The sequence below is a fragment of the Rhineura floridana genome, chromosome 3, assembly GCF_030035675.1.
Source record: "Rhineura floridana isolate rRhiFlo1 chromosome 3, rRhiFlo1.hap2, whole genome shotgun sequence".
Lineage (NCBI taxonomy): Eukaryota > Metazoa > Chordata > Lepidosauria > Squamata > Rhineuridae > Rhineura > Rhineura floridana.
In genome coordinates, this window is record NC_084482.1 from 132,538,730 (window position 1) to 132,560,983 (window position 22,254).

General features: G+C 40.9%; 1 protein-coding gene across 5 annotated transcripts in view; it reads left to right on the forward strand.

Annotated features, from left to right (window-relative positions):
• POC1A (POC1 centriolar protein A) overlaps window positions 1–22,254 on the forward strand; it is a 62,234-nt gene that overhangs the window by 30,663 nt on the left and 9,317 nt on the right. For 2 of the 5 annotated variants that reach the window (XM_061617969.1, XM_061617971.1), the window contains exons 10-12: window positions 5,501–5,560; window positions 7,174–7,326; window positions 18,653–18,925. The exons of 1 other annotated variant lie outside the window; for it this stretch is intronic. In XM_061617969.1, the coding sequence (XP_061473953.1) occupies window positions 5,501–5,560; window positions 7,174–7,326; window positions 18,653–18,751 (312 nt within the window). In that variant the 3' untranslated portion in view covers window positions 18,752–18,925. Of the gene's footprint in view, window positions 1–5,500; window positions 5,561–7,173; window positions 7,327–18,652; window positions 18,926–22,254 lie in introns of those variants that run through there. 2 more of the 5 variants (XM_061617970.1, XM_061617973.1) reach the window with 2 other exon arrangements.

The window sequence follows — 22,254 nt, forward strand, 5'->3', positions numbered from 1 at the left end:
CTACTCATGGCATGCTCCGAGTGGAGGAAGTGGGAGGAGCAGGAGACATTTGTTCAGGCATCCCTCTTGCAGTTGCCTGAAAATTTGCTCTGGAGGGTTGAAGAGGCCCACTGGAACAGAGTGGGAGGGGTTGTGGAGAACTGTAAGGGGGAGGGGAAATTAATGAAAATTGGCTTCATTCCTCTTCACTGCTGGATTGCAGTCTCTTCTGTTCTTGGAAGTGCAACTTTGGATCCATCCCACTGCTTATAATTGATACCAGCTGATCTGTTATTGGTCGCAACAAAATGTTGCAGAACCAAGAAATTGCCTTTATTTCTAAATGCAACTTGGGATTGTTCTGTGCAATCTTTTAATCTTAGGGTTAATCTAAATTCCAAAAAGATAGGAAGGAAAAATATGTTCTAACACTAAATAGTTTTTAAATGGCATAAAATAATCAGATGGTATAAATAACTCGGAGCGTGGAAAATGGTGAGATGGTGTGTATTGACAATTTTGTATTGTCTTTAAAGTGTATGTTATCCCGGCTTTCTGGTGTTTGAGGCAGTTTTCAAAATTGTAGAATAACAATACAGTAGCATAGTCCTAAAAAAAGGAGACTTCATATTTGCAGAATGCTTGTGAGCAGGCCGAGCAGGCCTTCTATAACCCAAACCAGATAGTTTTAGTTAGACAGTATTGTTTCATTGTTATGGGTAGTTTTGGATAGACAGTATTGTTTTATTGTTGCCTAGAGAAAAGCTTGTTTTGATTATACAGTACCTTGCTTATGATATTTGTTTTATTAATACTGTGTGTATATATCTGACTATGGTTTTATTTTGAGCTGAACCAGATCGTTGATGGGTTTTGGCTTTCAGGTTTCAACATAACATATAGCAGTGGTGGATTTATTGTCCAGTTGGGTAATTTTCTAATTACCTTGATACATGCATGTGATTTATTTATCACCCTTTTACTTCTTATCATACATTTAACAACTTAGCCAGTTTCTGCAAAAGTTCATGCCTCAAAAGTTCTGCTCAACTTTTTGTTTTGTCTTAAGAAAGGAGTACTTCCACTGGATGTCACTACACTTTCTCTCGGTAGCTAGAGCTAAAACCACCCTTTACCTAAAGCTAAAACAGCTAGTCTGAAGGGGAAAATAGTTTTATAATGTCATGACTTTTGTCTTGAGATGTAAGCACTGCTTTCATTTAAAAATGAAATTCTAATGTTTCTCCTATTATTAACTAGGCTAACCTAAGGCATCCCTATAACCTTCGTTATTCTCGATGAGAGTAGACTTTTTAGAACACAATATATCTACACAAATTTTTGTGAATATAATTTGCTTTCTGTTAAGGTGGGCAAGGCATTCTTTCATTTGTTTGGAGTTCCCCTAAATGTAAGACTGCTGCAAGCTCAGTAAGGAATAGTCTTATGTGATTTATCTTTGTTATTTTGCATTGGCTAGTAGTTGAGAAAAGCTGGATGGACCAGCAAGTGATCCAGCAAGTGTCTTAAAAGAATATGCATGTGACATAGTGGAGAAAAGCTGAGCTGTGGAGTATGAAGTCCTTGGTTCATATCTCACTTCTGCCATGAACTTGCTGTGTAACAGTAGGAAGACTTTCAGCTTCTGTCATTCCCACCCCCCTCCAATCTGCGATATGGGAGTAAGAATATGGATTTTGCAGAGGAGTTGCTGTTTCTAGTTGGGATTACAAGATATTGGGTTGTATTCAACTAAATAAATGAGTGGAACGACTTTGCTTGCTCAATGAGACTTCCCCCTCCTTCTCCCCGCATGTGCCCTATGCTGTCCCAAATCTGCTCTGGAGGGTTGGGGGAAAACCCACAACAGATTTAGGGGGTGTGCAGAGGGAAAAAAGTCTATTGTGCAAGCAGAGGTTGTTTCACTCACGCAAGGAGCTGCTTTAGTGCTACACTGATACAACCCAATATGTAAAATACTAAAACATTAAAAATCTGTATATAAATGCCAAGTAATTATTCATGATTTTTGTTTCTATGAAATATGGCTGCTTTTTAGACCTCAGTGTATGTGCACTGATGTTATTGAACCTACTTGTAAATAAAGTTCAGTCTGTACAGGCCTAAATAAGTTGCTGAGCCAGTCTACCTGTTTGCACCCCTGCCCCCAATTAACAAGAATAATCTATAGTGTGGGAGTATGATACAATTTTCAAAAGGTGACTGATTTATTCTCCTTCGCAGCCCACAATGGTTGTAGCTCCCATCTTTCAATAGACGCTATAAATAAGTCAATTATGTTGATTCTTTTTTGCTAGTAATAATACCAAAATGGCTTGTCTATCCTACCATTTAGTATTTTTCTGTTCTTTTGAATATTTCCAGTACCTGTTAAGTAGATACTTGGTATCAAATACCTTTTGTTCTCTTGTGCTGAGCAAATTGTGCATGGGAACAATTAACTAAAATAGATTTATTCTCTGCACTCGTGTAATTATACAGTACCCTTTCTAAATAGTCCCAATTTAGAATTTTGCATATTGGCGGTGAACAAGCTCCACATAGAGTTTAATTTTGCTTGATAACCGCTGAGTAAGTGGCATTGTCTTCGTGTGTGTTTATGTATTTGAAAGGTTCTGAAGCCTCCAGCTTCCTTGGTTGAAAAATAAAGTTGAAAACTTAGTTTTGAACTATGTTAAGTGAGAGCTAGGAATTGAGGGCCTTGGTCCTGATCTTATGAAGCTGTGTAGATAACTCAGATATTAATATATCCTATTAGCCTCCTTGACATTGCCGCTAAATTGTACTCTAAATATCTCCTAATGAAATTAGAAGAGTGGGAATCTGCCAACAATGTCATCTTCCCTGAGCAAGCTGGTTTCCGTAAAGGACAAAGTACTAGACCATTGTGTAACTCCTTATTTTATTGCAAGGCAATGTATGTTAGGCCCCACTAAACACTTATACACCGCATTCATAGATCTGGCGGCGGCGTTTGACTCCATCGATAGGACAATGCTATGGTCCAAGCAAGCCAACACGAATATTGATAGTCGACTCTCATTCCTTATAAGGGAACTGTATACTGGCAATAAAGCAAGAGTGAGGGTGGTTTACATTTGCTCGCTAACGGACCCCATCGACTCCAACAAGGGAGTGAAACAAGGATGCTTGTTGGCGCCCTTTCTTTTTAATTTTTATCTCAAAAATAAAGTCACTGAACTGACAGGCTCAGAATATTTTCCCCCACCAGTTGGGTTCAGGAAAGTCCCGATCCTTCTATACGCAGATGACATGATTCTTCTTTCCATGACGTGTAATGGACTAAAGAGATTACTTTCGAAATGTAGTGCCTTTTGCCTAAAAGAAAAGCTACAGATCAACCATGCTAAAACAAAAGTCATGGTTTTGGTAAAAGGCACCATAATTTTCTTTGGTCAATGGATGGTCATCCAATTGAACAATGTCGTTTTTTAAAATACTTCGGTGTATTTTTTCAGGATAATCTTTCTTGGAAAAAACACATTGAATACACCAAAGCCATTGCCCTGAAAACATGTGGAGCTATCTTGAGCTTTTATAGATCAACAGGAGGTAACCTCATCCCCCCAGCCCTGAAAATTTATTATAGCAAAGTCATACCGCAGATCTTGTATGGTGTCCCAGTTTGGGGCTGGGAGGGTCCTCTTCGTAATCTCGAGGTGGTGCAGAACAGCTCTGCAAAAAAACTGCTGCGCTTGCCGGTAGGCATCCCAGCGGCTTTACTGTGCGCTGAGTTGGGCATTCCACCCGTAAGCGCTCTTATTCATTGTGCTCTACTTAAATTTTGGGATTCAATTAAAAATTCACATGCTAAGATTGTTTTGAAACTATGCGGCGAGCAGGCCTTCAGAGATCTCTGGCATTTACCATCTGTACCACATCTCCCCAGCCGACTCAGTTGCCCACGACGGAACAAGGCTGAAAGAGTCAATTCTCTTGCACTGTCACTGGCTGGATAGACTGGCGATTACCAATTCCAAATCTTTAGGATGGTTTGGGGTTATAAAAAAAGACCATCAAAGGGCGAATTATCTGGCCCACCCAATGACGCCAAATCTCAGACAAGCTTTTACTGCACTCCGGTTCCAGTCAATGCCAAACGCTGTTCTGGCGGGACGTTATAATCAGATTCCGTGGAGTCAGTGACTCTGCATATGTAGGGCTAATAAGGTGGAGGACCTCCCGCACTATTTGCTAGAATGCCCCTTATATGCACATCCACGGACCAATATACTAAGCGAATTGTTGGCAAGGGGGAGGTCTTTGCAGGATACCATTGTCTTTCTCTTAGCCGATGAAGACCCTATGGTCACATACAGGGTTGTTCTTTTCACCTGTGCGGAGCAAAAGATCCGGGCGACACAGGTAGCCCAACTGTTCAAGTAATCTTTAGGGGAGTTTAAGACAGCCATCTTGTATATCTCACGAAACTTATCATTGTATGTTTTAAATAATTGTTTTATATAACTTTTGTAATTGTGCAACTTGCAATGGCCTATGGCTAGGCAATAAAGATTGATTGATTGATTGACAGTATTTATTGTAAATAATCTGCATATGATCTCTCTCTTTCTTTTACTCACTCACTCATTCACTCACTCTCTTTCTTTCTCTCCCCCCCCATTTACTATGATTTGTGGGGGGGTTGTCTGGGAAAGCCATAATCTGAAGTTCCTGTAAACAATAAATACTAGCCTTGTAATAATGAAGAGGTGGAGTCAGTTTTACACTTTTTTCTTAAATTACATTTTTTGCCAGAGGGCTAGAGAAACTCTGGTGCACCCCAGTGAGCAGTCATTCCCAGGCTGATCTTCAGAATATCTGTGTTATTTTTTATTATTATTGGAGGGTTCTACTTTTTTAAATTGCTGGGCAAGTTGCAAAATTCTTAAATGGAGTCATTTCACATGGATAATCTATCACTGCTTTTTCATTCCCCTCATATTTTAACAAGCTTACATACTTTATATGTTGTAACTTTTATTTGTGGTTGGTGGACTCTGGTGGTGGATAATTTTTTTATTTGAAGTTGGAGTCATTCTACTCATAGTGCAGTTGCTTCCTATCAAATGCCTACTGAACTCCCTGCTGTTCTTTCTCCCTCCCCTCCATAGCTCTAATAAGACAAATGAAGTTATTCTTCTGGATCAAATTATTAAGATTTGAGAAAGCCACTTGGAAGTTGAGGATGGCTAATTTCACAATTCTGAGAGTGTATGATGAAAGCACTTATTTTTCATTTCTTGAGCATACTCTTTAAGCAATCTTGTAAGTGCAGAATCCAAGTTGTGGAGCTGTCAGGTTGGACATCTAAGTTCTGCTTTGCACTGTGGCATTGCGATCAAGTCAGAATGCAGCTGACTTTTGAAAATCAGTCTGAAAATGATAGGAACACTTAAGGCACGCTGAATTTCACATGGAATGAGTATTTGCAGGAAATGTTGAATAGCATAATCCTTCCTGGAATGTTTGTTTATAGAAACCAATGGATACTGGCAGTAGAGATATTGAAAAATCTAGAATTTACAGACAAGAAAAGGTAAGGAAAATCAAAGATCTCTTTAGGGATTTTTTCTGCTATTGTGATATATAGAGGAAAGCCTTCACAAGTATTTCAACAGAGCTTTGTCATAGCCTCACTTTTTACCTTTGATGAAAACACACTTTGCAAGCTATGAAAAATGATTAGCAAATGTCCCCTGTGGGTTGGTTCGCATGTAATGCCAAATCATGTTTTAGCACTACATACACAAGCTAGAATAAGCTGGAGCAAAGCTGAGGGTCGCACTTTCCTCTCCCTTTCCCTCCCTCCTTCTCTCATATAGCCAGAAGGAGAACTTCTGCAGAGTTTACTTTCCAGTTTCCACAAATCCTGTCTTATCATTGAGTATGACCCGGTGATGGTAGTTTAAAACAAAACTCTGGTTAAACGAACCACTTTGGCTTGAAGTTGGCTCATATTGAAACTTACAAGAATTGGTTTTAAACCATGATCTCTGGTTCATATGCAGCAAGAAGCCAGGATTGGGGAAGCGGAAAGTAAATGCTGCTGTAGTCTTCCCCTGGCTGCATGGGGGAGAAGAGGGCAGGGGGCAGGGCGTAAGTCCAAGGCATCACATGGATGTGTTCTAGTTTGTGACCTTAAAGCTAAACTATGGCTTAACCTTCCTTGAGTTCCAGGCTTATTGTGTGCCTGCAGTGAACATCAAAATGCTTGAAGGGCAGACTTCTGTGTGCGGGTATGTGTTTAATAGAATCCTAGGAGTTGCAAATGTCAGACTCCTGGGCATGTGTTTATGCTATGTTGCTGGAACAAATCTCTAGTTGTGGTAGAGACACTGCAAATGCTTTTATTCCTTTTTTTGGGGAAATAGTCATATGCTAGGATTTGAACCTGTATCTTTCCAGATTGCACACTTTTCATGGGTGGAACATCCTGATCTATATGGATTGTGTATAGGACAATGAACATTGAGTAATTATTGAAGGAGAAGGTAGCATGTAGATTGAGCTGGAAAGATGACTAAATATCCATTTGGCTGAGAGAAAACTGTGTGCTATAATTTATTAAATATTAAAATACAGTGTAAAATTTAGTTTATCAAAAGTGTATATTTGCACATTTCCCAAGAAAACATAATTGAGTTATAATCATCTAAAGGTGCACAATATCAGTTCAGTTTCATTGAAGTGCCTTGGGGAGGGAGAAATGTTTCTCCCCTGACTTCAGATTGAGGAGCCAGGTTCTCTTAGGATTCTAAATTTATTGATGATTATATATCAGTTGTCTGTTCTTCCTTTTGAATTTTCTGGTTGTATTTGATTTTTATTTTACTTCTCTTCATAATTTTAATAAAAACATGAAGCAAGTGCTGGATTGGACAAAAGGTTGGTGGGATGGCTTGTGGGTCGAACATCTGATTGCTACTAATCTGCCTTCATGGCCACCATGCACAAATTGGAGGGCTGTAGCAGCGCAACTCTTCACAGTGACTTGGGCAGCTCTTCTCTGAATGTCTGTCCAGCACTCCTTCCATGGCCTCTGTAGGTGTCATCCTAAACTGCATGTTGAGTGAATGCCTCTTTCCACTAGAGATGCTTTCTTTTTTTATCTTCATTTGATATGTTAAGGTATGTCTTTTCATCCTCTAGCAATCCGAGATGGATTTTGGGGAAGTTCCAGATAAACAAATGCAAGAAACTGAAACTGCAGAATTGGTCAGAAGGCGGCAAGAACAAATTGATGAGGCCAGTCTTGCCAGCACCCTCCAGCATATTGTAGGACAGCTGGATGTTCTCACTCAGGTATTGAATGCTTTCAGGAGTCTTGAAGCCCTCAATAGTGTCATAAACTCCCATTATTTGTCAACAAGGCAGGTATGAAAGGAATTGCTGCTTAAAACCTTTTCCTTGAAATGGATGCCATGAAATGGAATATTCCAAAAGATATCTCTGAGAGCTTCTCAACTGATTCTTCTTCGAGGTGTCCATTTCAAGGAAGAGTCTTAATTCCTTTTATATCTGCCTTATTTGCCTCCCAAATAATGGGAGGAAATGTAGTACTTTATGATTTGCAGATGAAATCTAAAACATACTCCCTATCAGTCCAAATTTTATTTAGTTTAAATTTGGTGCCTTATTGGCAAATGGTGAGAAGATGCCCATGTCACACAAGAAGCCTAACAAAATAAACACTGGATTTCACAAATGACAGCTTGCATGTTTTCTCCTACATGTACATTATCTTAGTAAAGGAAAAAAATGTCCTGTGTAAGGTGGCCCCATTTGGAACATTATGAGGTCATCCTTAAAAAAATAAAAAAAATCTGTGGACCTTAACTGCTGCCTCTGTCTTCACAGATAAGAAGCTGCACTAGTTGGGAATAGCTGCTTTACATATATGTCTAGGGAAGAGCTGAATAGGTGGCTGGCTTCCTTTGAAATGTTCGCCATTGCAATTCTTATAGGCTAGAAAACCTGTGAGACCCAGTGAATGCTGTCAGTTCAGCGAAGTAACCTAGTGTTGGATGGCAACAAGTATTGGGGGTCACTTATACTGTGCTTTAGTTCTGGATAGCTCCCAGCAGGGTATGGAAACAACCTTCTTACTCTTTTGTCATTTGTGCAGCTATAGTCATTTTTCTCCAGAGGCTTCAGTATCCAGTGATAATCAAAAGAATGTCCCAATTTACTTAACATGCAACTTTAATATGTATTCATCAACCAGAACCAGTTAGGCAAATGAACCATATTTCCTCTCTATGCACAGTGACCTTGTAAAACATTTCTTCTGTAAAGGCTGTTTTAACTTTTTACAGATGAATGTAGGCAAAATCATGTTTAGAAGAACCATCTCCTGGGTTGAGGTTGCTGAAACTGCTTGATAATAGCTTTAATAGATCTCATCTTATGGCAGCAAGGCATGCCCGTATTTAGCCCCACTTTGATGACACATTGTGGAGGAGGGGAAGTAAGAAAATAAAACTGAATATTTAGAATGCATAGGAACCATGAAATGTTTGCATTATAAAAAAAATATGCCCTGCCCTTCTGATCCATGTGCATTGTTCAGGGTGGTTTATTTTTTTACATTCCAGTTTTAGACAGCAAAATTGACTAAATCTGACAGATGTAGCAGATAAAAACACAGTTGTCAGATAATATTTTATCTACATGAAAAGGCAAAAGCCTGCTGGACTACTACTACTACTACTACTATAAAATAGTCTTCACTAACTGGTGGCATACAACCAGAGAGGGGACCTCCTGAGCTTTATGGGGCAAGGTGTTCCATAATGTTGGTGTGGCCACTGAGAAAGCTTTATTTCTCATCTCAACCAACCATGCTTCTACCATAGGTGGGCTACAGAATGGCCACAACGCTTGATCTTAATGTGTAGTGAAGCTGAGTCGGGATGGAAAGGGTCCCCTAGGTAACATGAACTCAAGTTATTTAGAGTTTTAAATGTAATCACCAGCACATAGAATTGGGCCCAGAAAAAAAATTGGCAACATTTGCAAGCATTGCAAGATGGGTGTAATATCCTATGCTGGCTAGCCCCCACTGAAATCATCATTGCTGCATTCTGGACCAACTAGTTTCTGAAGACTCCTCAAAGGTAGTTCCATGTAAAGTGCATTGTGATAATCCAACCTAGATGTAATTTACCACATTCTGGCCAGATCTGACCTCTTCAGGAGTGAGTGTCTCTGGCACAGCAGCCTAAACTGAGTAAAGGCACTCCTGGCTACCACTGCCACCTGAGAATATAGGTGCGGAAGGCCAAATCCCAGACTGCAAACTTGATTCTTCAAGGGGTGTATTATCCCATCCAAAACAAGCTGAATCCCTGTTCCAGAGTCTGTCTCTTAGATGGAGCCCCTTTGCCTTCTCTGGGTTAAGCCACTGTCTGTAAACCCTCATCCAGCCCATTACCACCGCCAGGCACAGATTCATAATTTCAGCAGCTTCCTCTAAATTATAAAATGGAGAGGGGGTGTATTCTATCCCAGCCAAAGGCTCTGTTTCCCAGTCGTCACTGTAACACAGCTAGCTTTAGTCTAATTTTGTTTTATTTGAATTCTGCATCTGGAGAAATCAGTTCAATAGTCAAAACATAGAATGCACAATTCTTCAAAATGTACTCTGTTCATATTTATTGTATGTGTTCAATTCTGTTGTGAGCTGCCCTGACTGCCTCATACTGTGGCAGGATGGGGGGACCAAAATGTTTTTAAATTAACGTTCACTGGCTGTGATCCTCAAACTGCTGTGGTGGACTAGCCCAGCTGAGGCCAGTGGTGGTACTGTGGAGCATGCTGTTTTCTACTGAGGCGACGGTGTCAAAGTGGAATGTGGTGTTATGAGAACAGCAGAATTGGCTTTTATTCTGTTAAGTAGCTTCCATCTGCCAGTCACTAATTATAGTAGGAATGATGAGACTGGGGTGGTATCAGGTCCTGCACAACAGAATGTGCAAATGCAGCCTAGCTTCTTCAGTTACAATTTTTGAAGTGTTTGGTCAGTCAGCAGCCACTGCCTTGTTCTGTCTTGCTGAACAGATTCTCTCGGACAAGTCAGGCATGTGTGTCACAAACGCCACAGTGAATGAGTGAGTTGGTGGGAGATTATATTGAAGTCACCAGGTCCAGCAAGGCCTTGGCCTTTTCAGTATAATTCAGTAATTGCAATATCTCTTGCTTGGAGTGGTCGGGCAGAAGACTAGTCCAGCGAAAGTTACTTGCAAGAATTTTGCATTGGGAATTCAGTAGGGCAGGAGTTACAATTGGGTGCATCCAGTGGTTACGGTCCTTGGATGGGCCAGTATGAGGGGGCCCTTTGCAAAGTGCCACGTAGTGCTGCTGCCATCAGGTAAGCCTGCCAGAGGAACCTTCTGGTGAGTATACCTGGCAGCAGCAACCCTTCAGTACAGCAATGCAATATCAGGAACATAATGGGAAATTAAATGGCCGGATCCTCTGATTTGGATGCATAGTGCAAATTCTTTGTCTAAAAGTGATGGTGAGGGACAGGGCAGGCATCAATGATGGGCTCTGCTAGGGCCCCAGCAGCTGCCCACGGATGCTTCAAGTTGACATCTAGCCTGTTCTGGGTATCTGGTTTGCTAACTAAACAACACATCCATTGCCACTTCATCAGACCTTGTGTTTACTGAATTCACACATCACAAAATAGGTCCATGATGTTCCTGTGTCTTTTACATTCCAAATCCTAGAGTCACTGTAAGAATGTAGAGCACAAACCTGAGTGCTCTAAATATTGGGGGTGAGGAGGGGAACTGAAAGCATTGTGTGAAGGGGAAGGCAAAAGTTGCCATATGCCTGCACCTAACCAGTTCCTCCGACTATTTATTTGAAATAGTTATTAAAACGTTGATACCCTGCCTTTTCTTTTAAAAAAAAGACCTCAAAGCTGCTAATCCCTGAGGATAGACGAGAGAGAGGGAGAGAGAGAATTTGTTCTGACATATTAATGTAGCAGAATGGTTTCCTTCTAATGCTGTCACTTAAGTCAAGCTGTGACAATTAGCAGGTGCCAGCTAGCAGGATAAAACCATGAGCTGTGATCTGGAATTTCCCAATTCATACCTAACTCAACCATGAACACACACAGTGCCCTGGAGAAGCCCCTCCCCCTTCCATCCTGTAATGTGGGGATGATAATATTGGCCTACTATATAGGGTGTTTCCGAGGATGATGTTTGAAGAATGTGTTGTATAAATAAGTGTTCAAAGTAAATTATCCTTTATGTTCTTTTACAATTCTTTCATTAGTGCACACAAAGAATTAAAAGTGAATTCACTAACAGGAAAAAACCTTGCGCTTTAAGAACGTACCTATAACCAACAAATATTTCTATCAAACTTTAAAAAACAGGGAAATTGGGCAGCTATAGTGAATGCACCAGGGAAGCAGGAGACCTGACCTCCTCTCTGAGATATTGGACTGCCCTACACATTTGTAAAAATGCAAACACAATTTGGGTTGCTCTTTCACAGTCCAATCCACTTCCTGTGGGGCTTGGAAGAATTTGGTAACGTGCCTCTAAGCATATGGTGAGTGGTGGCAACACCTGCCATCTCCAAAGATGGAGAATTGCATTTTTGTGTGTTTGTTGGGGTTCTTCTTACTTTGCTTCTTTTCTGTGTTACTATTTCTACAGAGAATCTAACCTAGAAAATTATATTTCTCTCATTATTCATCCTAGAAATCTGTCAAATTTATTTTTATTGGTTTCAAAGCCTTTTTATTGGTCAGTGACATATGATGGTGAAGACAGCCTTTTGTGTTTCAAATTGGAGGTTATGTTCTATTTCTATTTTGGGAGCATTAACAGTTGAATCTGAAACTGCAGTTTGATGTAAAATCAGACTGATTACAATATGTTGCTACTTAAGCAGTGACTCTAGCTGTTGGGAAAAAACACACTTGGTCTGCCCAAGATGCATGTTTTCAGCCTGCTATGTTTAACCCACTGCATTTAAGGAAAGGTGGGCACAGTCAATTAAAAACATAGAGCGCACTTAGAATTTTGCTAGAATATATTTCACCTGCCACTGTTTTATCTTGTGCAAACTAAGACAGTCCTCATGTCCATTGGAAATTGTTATGCAGAAGAGTCAGTGCCATTATTCCACAATTGTTTTTGAAGTTTTTTAATGTTGCAAAGTGTTGCTGTACTTCACATGTGCACAGAAACAGAAGGAAAAGAAAATGATGTACTGCAGGAAACTTCACTAAAATTGCAAAGTAAACCAAACATTTTTAAAGTAACTACCTGAACTATATTAACAGTCTTAATATTGTTGCTTCCTCCCTGCTAAAACAAGATCAGCACAGCACATATCTTGCTTGTTATTTAGGCTGATTGCAGGTGTTGCTACCACTCACCATATGCTCAGAGGCACGTTACCAATTTTTTCCAAGCTACACAGGAAGTGGATTGGACAGTGAAATACCAACCCAAATTGTGTTTGCATTTTGACAAATGTGTAGGACAGTACAATATCTCAGAAAGGAGGTCAGGTCTCCTGCTCCTCTGGAGCATTTACTGTAGCTGCCCAATTTCCCTGCTTGTTAAAATTTGATAGAAATATCCATTGGCTATAGGTACGTTCTTAAACTGCAAGGTTTTTGCCCATTAGTGAATTTCTGTTTTTTAATCAAGCAGGTAAGAAATGGGATCCTGTGCAAGTTTGCTGCGAATGAATTGATCATTTGCATTGGGATTTACTCCCCTGGGATCATGCTTGGGATAGGTGAAACTGAACGCAGGGGATGGGGAGTGGAGGAGGAGGAAGGGCAGGGGGAGGGGAAGAGGAGGAAGGGGGAACGGCAGAGGGGAGGGGGGGAGGAGGGCAGGTTTGAACTTTTGGATGTCTTTTGAGTTCAGTGGGATTTATGCCCATGCAGTCATGCTTAGGATAGGTAAAACTGACTGGGAGGGGAGAAAGGGATGGCTGGAGTGGGCAGGGGAGCAGGAAGAAGGGGCAGGGGAGGAGGGAGGGAGGGGAAAGGCAGGTCTAATCATTTGCATGTTTATTGAGTTCAATGGGATTTACTCCTATGCAATCATGGCTAGGATGGGTAAAACTGACCATGGGAGAGGAGGAGGGGGAGGGGAGTAGAGGGAAGGAGGAAGGGAGGGAAAAGGTAGTGGAAGAAGGGAGAGGGGGAAAGAGGGGATTGGAAGGGGAGGGGCAAAGGGAGGAAGGGGGGAAAGGGAGCTGATGGGAGGGGAGGGCAAGTTTGATTATTTGCATGCTTACTGAGTTCAATGGGATTTACTCCTGTGCAATCATGCTTAAGACAGGTAAAACTGACCATGAGGGGGAGGAGGGAGAGGGGAGGGGAAGGTGGAGGGGATTAGATGGGGATGGTGAGGGACGGGCAAGAGGGAGGGGATAGAAGGGGAGGAGGGGAGGGCAGGTTTGATCATTTTCATGCTTTTTGAGTGGGATTGGTGTGCAATCATGCTTAGGATAGGTGAAACTGACTTGGGAGAGGGGCAGGGAGAAGAAGGAGAGGAGATTGGGTGGGTGGGTGGGTGAGTACTGAGCATAGGGGAAGCCGCTTTCCTTTTTGTTCCTTTCCTTTCTAAAAGGAAAACGTTGTGAACAGTATCATTGCTTTTCATGGTTTCCCCACCTTTTATTCTACAGCAGGCACATGTAGCCTCCCACCCAAATTTAAACCAAAGCTGTCCCGGCCACATCCACACCAGATCTTTATTTCACTTTAGACAGTTATGGCTTCTCCCAAAGAATCCTGGGAAGTGTAGCTAGTGAAGGGTGCTGAGAGTTGCTAGGAGATGCCCTGATCCCCTCATAGAGCTTAAATCAGAGTGGCTGACTGTTAGACCACTATGAACACTGGAACTCTGTCAGGGGAATAGGAGTATCCTCTCAGTACCCTTCACAAACTATAACTTGTATAAGGTTTTGTTTTGAAATGAGCTTATGGGAAGTATCAGAATGGCATGGGGGGTATCTTCAATTTAACATTGCAGAATGTGAAAAATCCATGCTGACTATAGTATACAGTCACTCTTGTGGCTGTATAATACATAGGCTTTGCCTTGTATTCTCTTTGTTAACATTTAAAAGCTATATTAACTAGAAATTCACTTCTGGGATTTTTAAAGTATTTACTATGGTATAAACAGGAAGCATTCCTTTGGACAGTGCCATGGAATGACCAGCAGAGGGCCCTAAAATAAAACGTGCTATACTGAAAGAGATTTTATATACATTTAGCTGTATACGTGTCTTCTACATTTTTAACTTCATGTATTTGAACTTTATAGTCAGGTTTTATTGATTGTTTAAAATATGTGCCTTTATCATTCATAGGAGGCTTAAGAATGATTAAGGAGGCCGTTATAGGTGGATGCCTTTTTAATTGCTTGATTTCTAATATTATACATCTGTGCGGCTTCCTCTTTTGCATCGTTCAGCTCATCTTGCAAAATATTCTTTTCCCAGGGCAATACTTTATAGCACACAATGAAGTACCAAGTTGAGAAGTGACAGCCAGTTTTAGGTTGTATATGCATGGTGACTCCCTTTAGGATGCACACCTTAATGTGGTGAGGGGGTTTGAGAGTGCTCAAGAAGCTAAGAGCAATGCTGTCAGGAGTCTAGACCAAGAGGCTAGGAGGCATCCAAACTCAGGGGAAGGCAAAGGTAAAACACCTCTGAATGCCTCTTACCACAAAAACCCTATGAACAGAGTATCCAAAATGCAACCTGAGATAGTGCTGGAAGATGAGACCCCCAGGTCAGAAGGCACTCAACGAGCTACTGGGGAAGAACAAAGGACATGTACGAGTAGCGCTGTGACTAATGATGCAGCTGGGTCAAAGCCAAAGGAAGCCCAGAGGCTGAGGCGCACAGATGTGAAAGGAGAGTCGGGAGCTGTACAACGCACACAATAGGAACATGGAATGTGAGAAGCATGAACCAGGGAAAGTTAGAAATTGTCAAGCAAGAAATGGAACATATCAACATTACATTACTTGGCATGAGTGAATTAAAATGGACGGGAATGGGACACTTTCAATCAGGCAACTACAAAATATTTTATGCAGGAAATGAGAAATCAAGAAGAAACGGGGTTGCTTTAATAGTGAGAAGTGATGTAGCAAAAGCAATTAGGAGCTACAATGCAAGGTCTGAGCGAGTGATATCAATGAGATTAAACGGGAAACCTATTAACATAACCATCATCCAAGTCTACGCTCCTATGTCAAACGCAGAAGAAGAATTGGAGAGATTTTATGCAGAAGTACAGGAGGAAATTCATCACATCAAAACAAAATATGATGATAATCATGGGGGACTGGAATGCAAAAGTAGGGAACAGAGAAGAACTAGGAATTGTGGGGAAATGGGGCTTAGGAAACAAATTGAAGCAGGAGAAAGACTTATTGAATTCTGTGAAGCCAATAATTTGTTTCTTGCAAACACATTTTTTGAGCAACCAAAACGACGACTGTACACGTGGACATCACCAAATAGTCAATATAGGAATCAAATTGATTATATAATTGGCAACAGAAGATGGAGAAGTTCCATATTTTCTGCCAAAACAAGACCAGGAGCAGAATGCAGTACAGATCATCAGCTGGTCGTATCGAAAATCAGAGTAAAGCTAAAGTTGAACAACAAAGCAATCATAATGCCAAAATACAATTTAAATAACATCCCAGAAGAATATAAAGATCAAATAAGGAACAGGTTTGAGGCTTTAAACTTAGTTGACAGAGAACCAGAAGAACTATGGAGTGAAGTCAGAGACATTATCAGGGAAGAATGCAAAAAGACAATACCTCTAGTTAAAAAGAGAAAGACCTCAATGGATGACTGAAGAAACTCTTAAAATGGTTAAAGAGAGAAGGAAGGCAAAAGCAAAAGGAGATAGAAACACTAGTACGCAGGCACAAAGAACTATTACAGTAGTTACAGGCATACCCCGCTTTAACGTTCGCAATGGGACCGGAGAGTATACTTTAAGGGAAAATAAACATTAAGTGAAGCAATTGTCTTCACTTGTACTGCACGCAATTACCACTAGATGGCAGCGGCGTCATGCCAATAAACTGTACATTATTGCGAAGCGCGCAAACGTTAAGCGGGGTATGGGGATGTATGGAGCATGTACGTTATAGCGAGGCGACGTTAAGCGGGGTATGCCTGTATTGTATAGAAATAGAAGAGGACAACAAAAAGGGAAGAACAAGAGCTCTATTCCAAAAGATTAGAGAAATGAAAGGGAAATTTAAACCATGAGTAGGGATGCTGAATAATCAAAAGGGCAATGCACTGACTGACCAAGATGAAATAAAAGGAAAGATGGAAGCAATACACTGTAAAACTCTATAGAAGAGATGCAAGGATGACAGATTCATTCATGGAGGAACCATATGATGAAGAACCAGAAATTTTAGAATGTGAAGTAAAAGCTGCTCTTAAAATACTTGGAAGAAACAAATCACCAGGAACAGATGGCATACCAAGAGGTACTACAAGCCGCTGAGACTGAATCTGTCCAAATTTTGAAAAAAAATTGTCAACAAATATGGGGCACTAAACAATGGCCCACAGACTGGAAGCATTCAATATATATCCCAATTCCAAAGAAAGGGGATCCCAGGGAATGCAGTAATGACAACAGAAGATTTGTAACTTTAAAGTTGACAATGAAGACATTGAACTTGTCGAGGATTATCAATACCTCGGCACAGTCATTAACCAAAACGGAGACAATAGTCAAGAAATCAGAAGAAGGCTAGGACTGGGGAGGGCAGCTATGAGAGAACTAGAAAAGGTCCTCATATGCAAAGATGCGTCACTGAACACTAAAGTCAGGATCATTCAGATCATTGTATTCCCGATCTCTATGTATGGACGTGTAAGTTGGACAGTGAAAAAAGCAGACAAGAGAAAAATCAACTCATTTGAAATGTGGTGTTGGAGGGGAGCTTTGAAAATATAGTAGGGCCCCGCTTATATGGCGGGTTCTGTTCCGGACCCCCGCCGCAAAGCGGAAATCACCGTAAAGCGGAACCCCATTGACTTTAATGGGGTGCATTGCGTGAAAATGATGCAAAAATGCCGCAAAATCGGCTTTAAAAGAGGGGAGGAAAGCCGGGAAGCGGAGCCCTACTGTGCCATGGAACGCGAAAAAGACAAATAATTGGGTGTCAGAACAAATTAAACCAGAAGTGTCACTAGAAGTTAAAATTATGAAACTGAGGTTATCATATTTTGGACACATAATGAGAATACATGATTCACTAGAAAAGACAATCATGCTGGGAAAAACAGAAGGGAGTAGAAATAGAAAAAGACCAAACAAGCGATGGATTAATTCCTTAAAGGAAGCCACAGACCTGAACTTAAAAGATCTGAACAGGGTGGTTCACAACAGATGCTCTTGGATGTCACTGATGCATAGGGTTGCCATAAGTCGTAATCTACTTAAAGGCACATAACAACAACATGCATGGTGAATATTGGTTTTTTTGATGCTTTCACTGTATAGACACCTGTAAAAGCCAGGTCTCAATGGCTATGCAGATCCAGTTTGCTTCTCATTGGCTCCCATTCCTCAAGGGATGAAATAAATTATAGTCTGGGGCACACGCAAGAGGAGGCAAACTCTGTGGTCATTCTAGGCACTAGGTTTGTTGGCAAATGAGACCCAGGACTAGCTGTATTACCATCCCAGTTGTGACTCTGAATCCTTGCTGTTACTTTTCTGTGACAGAAAAGGAGCCCCTCTTTCCCAGGTAACTCCACAATTATAGGGTTCTCCTCCCCCCCCCCAAAAAAACTACCTTGCCTACCAGACAAAAATCCAGTTTGGAAGAGCATGACTGCTCATCCTAGCCAATGCACCTTCTGGTTTGGGAGTGGGGATATATCTCTTGTAATCGTTATCATCTTGAGGACTGAAGGTGATATTTGGTTGGGGAAGTAGGGCTCTGAGACAATAGTGTCAATGAATAGAGATGTAGGGGTGTAGAGTGGGCTTGGGGAAAGGACTAGAATTCCCTGTTGCTTCCCTGTCGCTCAGGGATGGTCTTTTAGATAGTATGCGATAAAGGCCACATTTTCTTTCACACAGTAGTGTTTTCAGTGGGACAAACTTATGGCTTTGTACTAAGTGAAACCTTTGGTAAATGTTAATTTAGGTATTTTTCTACTTTTGGAATTCAATTCAGTTGTGGAGAGCAGCAGGAAAATCATCTACATAATGCAGTAAAATGAATGTTCTTCTGTTTTCCAAAACACTGTGTCTTTACAGTTGAAAATAACTAGCTGTTTACTCCTGTATTATGCCAGCATCCTGCATCTCAATTTAGATGTTTTAATTTTTGTGCTATCTTTGTATGATTTGTATTATTCTCTTTTGAGGGTTGTTTTGTAGGATAGCAAAACAGCCTATATGCATGAATATAAATAAGATGTGCAGTGCAACCTGATCCTGTGCCTATTTATTCAGAGGTAAATTCACTGAGTTCAGCTTTGTCCCAGGTAGAAGTACATAGGATTGTATGCTAAGATCTTGCAACACCTTTCAACTGTTGCCTTTCTCATTTTGCAGACTGTTTCCATTCTAGAACAAAGATTAACATTAACAGAAGACAAGCTGAAGGAATGCCTTGAGAATCAACAAAAGATTGCTCAAACTAAATCCAACTAATTCCTCAGGGAGCTGATGAAGCCAGCCTTGTTGGGGTGTGAGTGTGTGCATTCTGAGCATGTAGTATGACTGGTTTATAAAGTGAAAACATTTCCTGTTCTATTAGAATAAATTGTACAGCTAATGGTGCCTGTAAATACACTTTTGTTCAGATTAAAGTTTCCTTTCTTACTATCAATGGCTATTTGTGATGCTTGGTTTTACTACCCTGGTTGGCATTTCCATGGGTTGAGGGGTTGTTTCTTTTAAAGTAACAGCTTTGCTTCTCAGGGCAGCTACATTGAGAATTAGATAGCCTCATTTTGATACTGACAAGCTTCTAGAGCCAGTAGACTTGTTGAAATACTGTGTGAAGGTGCCTGTGAGAACACTGTGGGAGTTTCCCTTCAGGTACAGAATTCCCAAAATACCGGAGGAGTTCTCTGTTCCAAATGTATTGCAAGCAATTCAAGTAGAAATCTGACTCATTCCTGGGAGATACTGCCTAAAGTGGCTGCTAGAAAATTTCCTGAAGGCCATCTTATAATCTACATGTTGCTTGCACAAAGAGGCCCACCATGCAAGATCTTTAGATACCTATTTCAGTGTGTTGGAGTGGAAAATAGCACATCAAACTGATATGAAGCATTCCAGATCCAGAATGATTCCCATTATTTTTTTAAGAAGAACATTGCTTGTCTAATGTCACACACCTTGACTATTTTTTCTACATGTATATTTTCAAAGTCTGTGCTAGCTTTGCATGCATTTTCATGATCATGGATTTCTTTTGGCATAGTAGGAACTCCTCCATCACTTTACATACATTGGAACTATGATTGGGTTGCCCTTTCTGATGTTATTTTTGTGGCATGGGAGACCTTGTAGTGCAGCATCTTCCCATAGTGCAAAGATGACATCAAAAACCCTGGATCACATGGAAGGGCTCCATGGCGTGGCTCCCTCCCAGATCAGTGCTGCCCCTCCTGGAAGCTGGGGCAACATAGACATGGGAAGTAGCCAGTTAGCGAACCAAGTGACCCAGGGTGTCTGTTATCTAAGCAGCATAGGAGGGGGCTACTCTGCAGTGTCACTGGTTCTATAAAGGTAAACTGTGTGTGTGGTTCTTTGATATTCCTTTAGCTGCTGAAGTTCTCTTCCCCTTTCTAAGACCTTTAGTATTGCCAGTTTCAAAAATTTACCTACACTGCTATAACTCTTTTTATCCCAATTCCTGCTGGATCTCCTGGATAGAAATTAAAATTTCTGTCACACATGCTTTACGTTTCCTAGAACGGTATGCGTTCTCTACACTACACCTATTTCCATTGAAGTCTGTCTGCCTGTGTTTTACTGAAACCTTGAAAGGCTTTCTAGGGCCTTATCATTTCCATCTGGGAGGTTTTTTCTTTTGCCAATTCCATAAAAAAATTCCACCTCTTTCCATTAGACTGTATTCCAACCTTCTTGGAAAGTCTGTAGGAGCAACAGGTTATTTGGCTTCTTGGCTTGAAATAAAAAGAGATTTGTTCCTTGCTTAGTTTTTCTAGTCTTTTTTTTTTTTAAACACTTTGCCCAGGGGGCTTTTGCACATTACAGAAAATGGGTCAAGGAGGGAGCCAGAGTGGTTTGTGACAGCATGAGCTCCAGGTGTGAGAACAGCTTGCCATCTTCTCCTGGCAAACGCACTCTGCCCACCTCTGGTCTTTCATAGCAAAAATGGGAGAAGAGCTCAAGTGAGTTGTGCTGTCTCTTTTGCTATCTGCATAATGTGCAAAAACCCCCACCCGGCTTCCATGTAGAATGATTTTGACATCTTTCCCTCTGGAGTTCCCTGTATGGAAATGCCTTTTTGCAGGGCAGCCTTCTGTACATGGGGTCCTTGTTGAGTATATGAGAGAGACAGCAAGTATGTATGTGGCAGAACTTTTAAACAGAATGTTCTTGTCCAAGGGAGAGGGCTATAAATATACTCATTCCTTGTATTTAGCGCTTCTTCCTGACAATGAAACATCTGTGGTGATCATCTTGCAAAACTGCTAGTGCAGGAAGCAACTGAATAGATCATTGAGGGCGTGCATGTTTCAAATGCCAGGGTAAAAGTTCCAAGAGCCAGAGCAGCTCATCTAAGAGAATTGCTTTGTAGGGCTGGTTCTGGAGGAGATGACAAAGGGTTAAGGATCTCCAAGGCAATTGCTCAGCCAAGTTCCTAAAAAAAGCAGTTTAATTTGTTGCCATTAGGCTTGCCAAAGTATGACCTCACTAAAGTTTTAGTAACAGCACTTTTTACTCAGATTGGTCCCCAAGGGAGCTACATATGCCAGAGGGCTGGAGCAAAGGGAATTTTTGGCTGTTATGGGCATGGAACATGTAAAAACATACTTGTACACTGAAAAATAGTGATCACTAAGTAATGCCCACTTTTCTTCCTGTCCGGGAGTTTAAATTAAAGCAATATTATAGTTCATAATTATATTGGCAGAAGTATGCAGCACCATGAGAGTGACTGTGAAGGGCTTATATATGTCAGATGTCCAGCAGAAATAGCTGTATTCCTATTCCTACAGTGACTTTATTAAGTCCTAGCCCCACTTAACTGGGAGAAAGCCACATTGAATTAAATAGGACTTGTGAGTAGATGGGGCTAGGCAGCCTAAGTCTGCATAGTGGACCCACATTTTGTGTAGATTCTCAAACACTCATTCTTAATTGTGTGTGCTTTATTCGTGGGTGTGATTTCATTCACAAATGATTACAAGACAGGAGCTTCTCCAGGCCATTCTGAAAATCCAGCATATGGAAAGATTTCTTCTTTGATACATCAAGGAATGTTTACAGGTTAGGCATACATGTGATGTGATTCTTACCTTGGTAACAGATCACTGACCTTTAATTATAGCAGACAGCATTGGGAAACAAGACTTGGGTTCTGTTCCTCTACTGGGTACCTGCTATCATGCCTCTACCAAAAATTTCCAGGGGAGTGACATCAAGGAGGCATCCAAAGGAAGAAGTGCTATAGCAATGTACAACTTCAATTATCTTCACATGGACTGGTTTTGTGGGGGGGGGACAGAGGTAACATTTCTAGATACCCTAAATGACTGCCCTAGAAGAGTTGGTTATGGATCTGACCAGAATGGTAGTCACTCCGGATTTAAGTGTCTCTTGGAACTTGGTATGAGATGTAGCTGTTGTTGAAATGATTGGGAACTGGGCCCACACTGCTATCAAATTCAACATAAATGTAAGCAGACCATTGCCAAGCAAATCCATCACAGTGAAACGTCAAAAGAGGGGATTGGTAAAAAGGAAATTGAAAGCGAAAGTCAAGAGGGTCAAATCTCTCCAAAATTCTTGGTGGTGGTTCAAAACCACAGTAATAGAAACTCAGCTAGAATGTATGTGGCAGTTCTGGAAAGGTATCACCAGGGTCATGATGTTGCGAATGGGGTTTCAGAAGCAGAGTCAAGAAAGTTTGGATTGTAAGAAGGCTTCCTTTAGAAAATGGAAATGAGAAGAAA